The sequence below is a fragment of the Barbus barbus genome (genome assembly GCF_936440315.1).
Source record: "Barbus barbus genome assembly, chromosome: 1".
Lineage (NCBI taxonomy): Eukaryota > Metazoa > Chordata > Actinopteri > Cypriniformes > Cyprinidae > Barbus > Barbus barbus.
This window is the reverse complement of record NC_136729.1, coordinates 20,919,769-20,930,718: the sequence shown is the minus strand read 5'-3', so window position 1 is coordinate 20,930,718 and position 10,950 is coordinate 20,919,769. Positions and strand designations below refer to the sequence as shown.

Here is a 10,950-nt window from a genome sequence, read left to right as displayed (position 1 = left end):
GACTGAAATTTGCATCGTGTATCATTTTCTGAGTAAGTCTGCACACATGAATTCATGTTTGAGTGAGTGTGAAGACAGATTAAAGTTAGTTAATTTTTGTGTATGGACATTAAGGCATAGTTGTTTGGTTAAATTATTCCACCATCGCTCTAATTGAAAGATTTGGGAAAATAATAGGCTACTGTTTTTCTACAGGGTTGTCACTGGAAAACCGTGTATATAAAGTGTACATGAGTACTGAAATAAAATTCTTTAACAAAACATAAACTTAAAGAATATATACATTTGGTTATAAATTTAACAACACATTTTTATGTGGAAATAAAGAGGTTTTTAATTATTTTGAGAAATTTAAAACAAAGAACTTCATGATGTAAAAAAAAATGAAGAAATATTTAATTTCTGCAATATTTAGATAATCAACCAAATTTGTGACACTGCTATGTTAACACTTGAATAAACGGTAAGATGTTCTGGCTTTCATAGAAGCACAAGATGCTTTTTTGGTACACTCTCACATGATCAGCAGGTTTTTATGAAACTGTGCAGGTCATGCAGCTTGAGCACAGCTTTCATTAAAGCAAAAGAGAACATACCAAAAGAAAAAAAGAAAAATCAAGAAATCCAGATTTGCAATACTTTTGTAATGCCATTATTGTATTCAATTAAAATGCAGAACTGAATAATGTTTACTACTATATAAACTAGACTATGGAGCAAAAGTATGGTTTATAGTTTAACACAAAGTGGAGTCTAAAGGTCTGAGACAACACTGAAAATCTGGGATTCAAAATTTTATTTAAACCTGGAAATAACAAAGATATACGATTTATATCTTTGCTTCTAAATAATGTAAACAAGGAAACTGCATGACAAATTAAAAAATGTATTTAAAGTACAATATCATTTATATTATAATTATTCAGTTGTATGTAGTTATATTAAATTATGTAAATATCACAATTTATATTAATGTAATGTAGGCTAGTATATTGCATTCAAAATAAAATCCACTGAAACACGTGGAACGGCTGATTAAACTACAGTTAACTACAGTTCACAAAAACTACAAGACCCATAAGCCCGCTGAAGGCTAGGTTGTGTGTATGTGTGTGTGTGTGTGTGTGTGTGTGTGAGAGAGAGAGAGAGAGAGAGAGAGAGAGAGAGAGGGCGTGTGCGCGCGCGCTTGTGTTGTCTGCAGCCTCGTCTGACGTCACCGCTGGAACTGCCCTGTCACGCGCTGTTAGTAAAAGTTGGGATAGGAGCTCGAGACTGAGAGCAGCAGCGAAATTACGGACGAACTCGATCAACGCTCGCTCTGACGCACAACGCTCACCCCCTCCATCCCTCCACGCCGCGGGCAAAAAGTTCAAGCCGCTGCGAGATCGCTGAAGCTCGAGCAGTTTGGATTATTCTGAGGGAGAAGCAATAATATTTCTGCCCGGGCTTAGAGAAGTACAGAGGAAAAGTTCAAAAGTTTCGCCTTTATTAGTAGTCAATGTAGTGAGTTTATTAAAGAGTCGGCGTACTTAGACGGGTGAGCCCGAGCTGTCAAACCCGATGACTACTGCAAACTGCCCCGGGAATGAAGAGCTGGACTTCAGATTGATCTTCGGGGAAGACGGGCAGCAGCCGCCGCTAGGCCCCGCAGGTCAGTGCCTCTACCTCGGGATACTCTCACACACTGCCTCGGTGTAGTAGATTAACTCATGAATCATGCATCGAAAAAGCGAGGAGGTCGATAGTAAATGCAAAAACCGGTATCAAAAGCAGCAGCGCCGCGCCGTTAAAACGACAACACGCACCGGCTTTTCGCTTTACGCCAGCAGCTGCAGTTTTGTTTAGTTTCTTGTGCGATTGTAAATTTAGCCAATGAAAATGAGAAGCGGTAAGTTTAGGCGCTGAGTGAACTAATATATAACCAAAGAGGACCTGGACACTTTGCTGAAGATTAAGCCGGTCACAGCGGCTCAAAACATTTTTTAGCAGCCTAGACAGTGTTTTTGGACAACATAGACGCGTTTAAGTGGTTTGAGACAGAGCCACCATGAATCTGACAGCTGCTGCACAGTGAAATGCTATAAAAGTTTGTTATCACTCGCCCCTGCCTTCAACTAGAGCACATGGAAAAAGTTTCAACCCTTAAGTTTCCACTAATACTGAACTTACACTGTTTCATTTCTCCATTTTACTCTTAGTTACATCAATACATCAACAGTAGCTAGTTTTGTCACGGAGATAGCAGGTGATACAGGTTTTTTTATTTTTTTTAATTCATGAATATATATGAGTCATTATCAACCGTTCAGAGAGGGTGTCTCTGTTTTTCCCTTTCTAAACGGTGCTTACACATTTTGGAGCGCATATCTTTTAGTTTGGATAAGATCCAAAATCCAGAATATAAACATGCTTGGTGTGTAGTTCATCAAACATCTCCTAAAGTCATAAAAATGCAATATATTTTAAGTATTCTTTCTTATGTCATTAACATAATTTACATAACTTTCAACTAGCTATTAAAGTATTTAATTTAGCATTATCGCATGCCGGTCACATTACAAGATCAGACCTAAGGGCTACTGTAGAGTAAAACTGATATTTTTACTTAAAATGCTCTCAAGTCAAGTCAAGTCAAGTCTGCTTTATTGTCAATTCTTCCACATGTACATACAGAGAATTGAAATTGCGTTACTCTCAGACCCTTGGTGAATACAGTTAACATTAAACACGTTCAAATACAGATAATACAGTTTAAACATATGTACATACAACTATACAGCTATACAAATGAGGACATTGTAGAAAAATAAAGAAAGAGATAAAGTGGCATATTAAGGCGCATGGCAGAAACCATGCTCTTGTTATCAAACAGAGTTGTTAAAATCTCAGTAAGTGTTTCCACTTCATGTGTAAATAAATGTAAATGATACTAGTATTTATAATGATGACTATTATTTTATAATCGCTTTTTTTGTTGTTGAAGCCCTCAGTATTTTGTTAAAAATGTGTCATGTCAGATGCATAATCAGCAGTGCAGATTGTCTCCAGTTTGCAACCACCATGCATGGCCTATGTGTGTGTGTTTGTGTAATTGCCTAATGAAAAAACATGTGAGAGAAGTAGCAACCCTATCAGCCCCTGTCAGTGTGCTCGAGTGTGTCGTGAAGGAAAGAGATTTGGGTATAGTGAAAGCAGAATGCCTGTGTGTGGGTGGACCCCAGTGTGTTTTTGTTTAAGTTTTGCATGTTTTTTTTGTTTGTTTGTTTTTTTTAAGTATTGCATGATCAGTAAATTGCATATGGAGATTGCATCTAGGCAAACGAGGACTGAGCATTTTATCATATTTGAAAAGAATGACCACAATGTTTTGTATATTATTTAAAATACTGTACCACTGTGTTTTAAGCAGTAACCTAGTGTAATTAAGAAGGCTTTGCTACAGGAATCAGTGAATGTACAAAGATATTTTACCTCAGACATGACCGTCTGATGGTCTGTGTGGACATTCGCAGAGGGAAAAGGGAAAACCTTTAATTTGAGACAGAAGTTTGGAGAATGTATTTGGACTAAATGTTGGAAAATAAAGAACCTCAGTGTGCAAGTGATTTTCAGTCTATTGCAGTGTATTATTTGGACCGTATATCAGATTTGTACACACAGGTGTTATGAGATAATTATGAATTGGTAGTGTATGTATGTTTTGTTTTTGTTTTTTCCAGCCACTGTTTGTAGTCCAATTGCATCCTTATGAAGTGTAGAGTATTGTGAATTTCAAGAAGTCATCAGGATTTTAATGCAGCTAAAGGGCAGGGCTGTTGTTACGATACACACTTATTAGTGTTTTCTGTGCCTCTGGCTGTTGTTAGAAAAAGGTAACTGATCTGTTTTGTTCTTGTATTTGTTAATAAAGCTGAGACAGTTTAAATTAGATCAGGATTTTCTGTTAAAATATCATCAGATCCTATTTAATTTTGATGACTCAGTCTTTTAGTTTTGGCTGGTCTGGTTTGTTTTTATTAACTAATTTTAATTACCAAAAACATAACTTTCTGAAACTAAATGAGAACTTTCTCAGAACTCCAGGCGTGACATTACAGCCACTGAAATGCTGATCAATGTAGGCATTCGCACCTTTACTGATTGAGAATTGGGCAAGCTGTAATTCAGATGTTTATGCAGATTTGTTTTAAAAATATAAATATTAAAGGTTTATGACCTAATATGCCCATTTTGTAGAGTAATTACGGTAATTCTCCCAAAATGCAGTTAGAGACAGAGGGGGAAAAGAAACTACAAACGGATGTAAAAATGAATAAAACAACAAAGATGAGAATACCGTTCTGAGTATACTTGATTTTAACGGGAGTGCTGACAAACAGGAGGTGCGTTTTAGTGCACGTACGCATACTCTCACTCACTCATCACAGTGCTAGTCTGTAAGAAACCTGATTTGTTGTTGCTTATATTGCCGTTATTGCAATTATTACACCATCAACACATTTGTCAGGCTCAACCATTCAACCTTGTTACTCAAGTTACTGTAAGAAAACTGATCATACTACATATTCAGTAACCATAATCTAACCTTTAGTCCCAAACTAGCTTAATTTAGACTGTACTGTATGTGCAAACCTGTTACCCTTTTTCTTCTTCCCCGTTAATTTTCTAATTGAACAAATTGTGTATTTAATTGTCTATTTAATTTTGATATTTATGTAAATCTTATTGCTAAAACATAATCTCACAAATCAGACAGTTTAGACAAATATAGTTCCCAAATTCAGAAATTTGAAAATTCCAGAATTTGTGAACAAAGAGTTTGAGGTCTTATTTTATACTCTATGGAAAGTGGCAAAAACTATTAATCAGTAGGCCTATAGACTTATATATATATATATATATATAAGCTGTAGTTCTGTTAGTTCTCAATGGTTTTAGTCCAAAGTGAAATCACACAGGAGGACTGTCAGCTCGTTTGGTTAATCTGTGGATATTTACATAGTGGCTATCGTCACCTTGAATCAACTTTCTATTGAACTTTTTTTTCTGTAAAGAAATATAACAAAAGTAGAAACCATACAAGTTGTATTTAATATTTAATGAATATTTATTTAATTTAAATAAGTGTATTTTTTTAATTATTTGTTTATTAATAATTAAATCCTTTGTTTTTTTTTATCACTTTTCCCCAGTTAAAAAAGAAAAAGTAAGACTAGATCAATATTCATTGTAACAAAACAAAAGAAAAGAAAAAAGATGTTGACTAAATGCCAACTTTTTCCTGTCATAGCAAATATATGTCATATTACTGAATCCAAACCACATCTATTGATGTGAGAATTGATTTATCTATTGATTATTGGTGAATTTATGGTTGAAGATTATCATAAAGTATTAGAACACAAACACCAATTTTTATGAAAAATTAACTGTTGGTAATTGTGCTATGCTTTCTCAAATTATTAATCTCAAATATAAAATCACAATACACAAAACTAGTACTTCATACCCCTTGTTTGTAAGACTGAGGTTGAGTGTGCAGTAAAAGTGGCATTGTAGAGGTTGCAGTAGTAGGGGCAAAAGGTGCTCTTTCAGGGCTGGGTAAAGTCAGATAGTGCGGAGCTGTCTGGCGTCGTGCCCAGGCACGGCATGTGGTCTTCAGATGGTAGTGGAATTCAAGGGGTGGGGCACAAGACCCTCCTGCCTAGAAAGAAACAGGAAAGAGGCTTCAGTGTTTCTCTTTCTCTTCACTTTCTCTGTCTCTTCATCTTTTCCATCAGCAGTTGGCTTAAAATGCCATCTGGAAGTGTGGTGTTGTTGCTTTCATGGTCAACTTTTGCGTCCATCTTACAGTCTTCAGGCTCTGAAAAACCAGGTCAACAGTGCACGAGCACCAGTCTGGAGGTAGTTTATGAGTGGGTAGCTAAATGTCTGTGAAAAAAAGCAGGGCGTGCAGTGTTTAGCGTCTGTGCTAGCATGCATCTGCTCATCTGGCTGGCTGGCTGTCTCGGTCGTGGGAAAGACTGAAATTACATCGCTCTCAGGGTGGGTTATTTTAAGCCACTGCAAAAGTGGCAGAGGGCAGACTGCAGGTTCGCTAGTCCCGTCAGAGGAGAACTCCCCCCTAGGCCAGCGAGTGCCACCGGACAAATCGCTGCACCTTTGAGCCCCGCACCACCTCACGCTGTGTGTGCCGAGCAGCAGAGAAGTGTTCAAATGCTATGTGCTACGTCCCCAGGTGAGGCCACAGACTCAGGTGTAGCCTTGACGCTTGTAATGGGGGGTAGCTTAGCCCAGGCAGATTTATTTAGACCACAACAGCATAACTGCAAGCCGCTAGTGTAGTAGGATGTTACCAGGAAAGCTCTCGTGACATTAAAACAGCTTTTTTGAGTGGAAAAAATTAATTGTTGTTGCTGCTACAAACATTACAAAAAAGTCCATACCACAACTATATCAATAATGACACAAAGGAACAAAATTTTACAAACAAAAAAAAAACATTGACAGCCAATCGGAATTGGGGGAAGTCGTGACCTAATGGTTAGAGAGTTGGACTCGTAATCCAACGGTTGCGAGTTCGAGTCTCAGGACCGGCAGGAATTGTTGGTGAGGGGAGTGAGTGTACAGCGCTCTCTCCACCCTCAATACCACGACTGAGGTGCCCTTGAGCAAGGCACCGAACCTCCATCTGTTCCCTGGGTGCCGCAGCATTGGCTGCCCATTGCTCCGGGTGTGTGTTCACCGTGTGTGTGTGTGTTCACTGCTGTGTGTGTGCACTTGGATGGGTTAAATGCAGAGCACAAATTCTGAGTATGGGTCACCATACTTGGTCGTGTGTCACGTCACTCTCTCATTAATTCACCCTACTTTAACAAGCATTTAAAGCGGCATATAACATAACTTCTGCGCCCATTTAGAGAATGTTATTGTCCATTGGTGTGGGGCGCTAATACAGTTATCGTTATAGTTGTGCTTCTTGGTGTGAACTGGTCCAGTAAGAAACCACCTAATAACTAGCCTGGCAACCACATAGCAATGCCCTGGCAACCCATAACACTCTTACTTTGAGGTATTGAATGTTCTGCAGAAAGGTTTGTTAAACTTTCAAAAGCATGAAGGGCTTTATTTGTGTTAATGAAGTGAATTTTCTTTTTATTCATATGCGATTCTGCCCGGGGTTTGAATCATTTTTGCTTCTGCAGAACCATGTTAACCTGCAACATAAAGGTGTGAATGATCTGCTTGCAGGCGATCCATCGCAGAGGAACCATGAGGAGATGATATGGATATTGTAGCAAATGTACATGGAAGTGTTTTTCAAGGAAGTTGGTGTGTGTGACAATATTTGTCAACAGGTGAACAGGTGAACTTCAACAGCCATGTAAGCTCGACTCTGCTGGGTTAAATGTGTAGTTAAGTTAATCCAAAAAAAGAATACAAAACAAGATATTTTGCAGAATGTTGATAACCATTCTACCAAAGTCTCTTTAAGACAAGTCATATCACTCGGCGGCCATCTTTGAAACGCCTCTCGGGCATCCAAATGCAGCTCCTATCTCTTTGTATGGGGAACCATCAAATTCTCCAAAATGGTTCAGTAAGCTTACGATTAAATTTAATATTTGAAATCACCAATGAAATCGGACAACAACTGTGTCATAAATGTTGTTTCTTTTGCTCAAATAGCGTTATAAAAAGCTTATTTCTCAGGCTAGATCAGCCAGTGCGCATGCGCAGTCCTGAGAGCACGTCTCAGAGCGCTGAATGTTTCTATAGCAACCGGGACTTCTAACGGCAGCTGCAGTGACGCGCTGACTTTACCGATTAGCGATTTGGTTCTTTCATTGAGAAGGCGGGGCTTCCTGTGGCCATATTAAGCCTTGCATTTTTCCCCATTCAAAACAATACGAGTGACATGTCTTAGGTATTCTATAGTCTTTGATTCTACTTATGTTAGTGGCAGTTGGTAAGAAGATGTCTTAAGGCCTTACCAGTGACCAATGAGCATCTCATCTTCAATTCATTATTTTGTCCGAAATCCAACAAATATGATCAAAAATCCTTCCTTTTTTCCTCTGTAAAAGCAAAGGCATGTATTACTAAGACTACAGCAGGCTACTGATCGTTGTCTGTGGTGGTTACATTCATGTGGCGCTGCTGTTCTTATTTTGGCGAGCTTCATGTTGATTTGCTGCCAGACGTGGTGTTGTAATACATGAGAGTGAATCAGCTTTACATGCATTCAGGGCACTTGACACTAATGGTCAGGGCCATCAACATTACAAACTCGTGTCCCACAAGTTGTTTCTGGAGCTTTGTTTGGTGCCATTTAACTGTTAGCTTAGCTCCAGCAAGTGGACCATGTGTACCAGTGAATCACCTGACTCACTGGGCTGCAGAGGTGTGTTTTCTTGTTACAGGGTCTGCACACTGTGTGAGAGAGGGTCTGTAATTTGGTGGGTGTGAGGGGCTTGTTTCCTGGGGTGAGGCATGAGCAGATATGTGTGGCATTTGTGTAGTTTAAATTTAGTGTAACTGAAACCAGCAACATTCATAGGATGCCAATGCAAGGGAAGGTTTCTGAAGAGGTTGGCATTAGTAAGAGATAGAGAGATGGGAGTGTGTTGGATCAGTCACAGGTGCTAGCTGATTTTACATTTCACATGAGATGCGTCATAGAGGCACCTTTGGTAGAGTCCTTTAGTCTTTTTTTTTAAGGTGACGCACGTGTTTTAATTTACAATAATAATAATGATATTAATTTTAACAATGTTTTACTGTTAAAGTACACAACTGTCTGTGGGGGTCAGTATTTATTTAATTTAAGAAGTTAATACTTTTATTCAACTTGGATGCATTCACTTGATTAAAAGTGACAAGACATTTAAATTGTTACAAAAGATTTCTGTTTTAAATAAATTCTCTTTTTGTGAAGTTTCTAATCATCAAGAATCCTGAAAAAAAATAATTTTTTACACATAAATAGTAAGTAAGCTGTTTTCAACATTGATAAAAATAAAAACCCTGGAGTAATGGCTGCTGAAAATCCAGCTGTGGTGTCACAGGAATAAATAACATTTTAAAATATATTAAAATAATAATAAAACGGTTGTTTTAAATTGCATTCATATTTTACAAAATGTTCTTGCAGTATTTGAAGAGACCTCTTTCAAAATGACTGAAATGATTAAGAACCCAAACCAAGTTTTTTTAGATAATTTTACAATAAAATAATTTTAATTTACTCAAGTCTAACATCTTTTTTCTTTTCGAAATACATATATATTTTGTGTCAAATTATTACATAAAGAAAATTCAAAAAATTGCATGTATGTAATAAAATATAAAAACAAAATATTGTAGTATAATTTAGAAATAGCTTCAGTCTAAGCATAAAGCTTTATCAAAAAGTGAGTGAAAATTTCAATATGTGGTTATAAGGCTGGATAAGGAAGTCTGGTTGCTATTTAAAGTTGCTGGATTTCATATACTAATTATTGAATTAACTACTCTTAACAAAATGACATTAATTTGTTCGACAGAGGAGCGGTGTTGATTTTAGACCTTGTGTTTGGCATAGGGCAATACTGTGTAAAGTGTACTGTCAGAATAAATGCATAAAACACTATTTCCCTAGTCAAACATGTGCCTAATAAATGTATTATGCTGGTGTTTGGTTATTTTCACAAGCAATCTCTGTAAAAATAATTATGATTTTTTTTTTTCTTCATTTTCACATTTGATTGGAATTTAGTAACAATTTGCACAAACTTGTCAAAAGTAGGCAATTTTTAATTTTGCAGTTGGTTACACCACCATTTTCATAGCAAATTGCATCAACATCATTTTCAGTCCGAGGCAGGATATGATTAGGAGGCGTTCACATAGGACACGTTCTTAGATGTTATAATAGTGTTTTTTGTTCTCTAAAATAAGTATTTTCAGTGAGTGCTTGAGTACTGTTTATTTATCTGTTGAATATTCAGATAACATTTATATTCAATGATCTGTAATGACAAACTGGGATTCTGAGTTCAGATTGTTTGATCTTCCAGTCTTTCCTTTCCTCAGACTTGTTTGTTGCATTGTACCTGAGGTCCCTAGTACTCCTCCGAGTCACCGCTTCACTTCCTTCCCCTTCTTTTGGTCCCCAAGGCACTGTTACACAATTTACCCTCGGGCCATTGTGTAATTAAAAGTGTGTCTGACAGCTGGATAGTTGTGTGTGTGCGTGTGTGTGTCTTGGTTGTGGCGTATCGCAGATGATGCTCTGAGACTTTTGGCGGCTAAGATGATGTGTATTTTGATTCACCACAGCAATTGTGCTGTTGTGTGTCATGTAAATTTCTTCCTTTGCTTAAAAGATGTCTCTTTTTTTCTTTTTCTTTTTGGCTGCAGTGAAACCAAAGGGTTCCTCAGACAGTGAACAAAACAACCTAGCATAATGATCTACTGTAAATATTCATGTTTGTGGTCATATAATGATGCCAAGTTTGTCCTATATATTGTCTGTAAGTAAAATCAAAGTCTTTGATTTCTTTTTGCTCTGTTGGCTGCTTTGATCTCAGGTGAATTCAACTTCCTTTCATATACAGTTTGAACAGGCAGAAAGCACAGTTTATGATTCATAGGGAGAGGGATGAGGCCTTTCTTTATGTTTTTGAGAATCGTAAGTTGCTCCGTAATGTGAATTGCAATTGACCAGGCATAAGATCTGAAACTAACTCCATTGCTTCAGATATTTCAGCAGTGATTGACAAGGTTGGGACTAAATGAACCTGAGGCATTCCCACTGCTGGCTGAGCTTTGTTTATCCTGTAATGTTATCACAGCATGAGATGGTTTAATTAGGGAGCTTTATTTAGAAAGCAAACATACGTTCATGTTGGCTTAGGCTGCCATCACCTAGCACAGCGGACATCCGCAGCTTGTTGATGATGTAACTGG

The 10,950-nt window shown here is 37.5% G+C and overlaps 1 protein-coding gene across 1 annotated transcript in view; it reads left to right on the top strand.

The window, feature by feature from the left end:
* Positions 1 to 1,130: 1,130 nt before the first annotated feature.
* The window catches only part of LOC306872122 (nuclear factor of activated T-cells, cytoplasmic 3-like), a 94,492-nt gene continuing 84,672 nt past the window's right edge, over positions 1,131 to 10,950 (top strand). Inside the window, exon 1 of the mRNA XM_079420529.1 lies at positions 1,131 to 1,651. Within this exon, the coding sequence (XP_079276655.1) occupies positions 1,561 to 1,651 (91 nt within the window). The 5' untranslated portion in view covers positions 1,131 to 1,560. The remainder of the gene's footprint in view (positions 1,652 to 10,950) is intronic.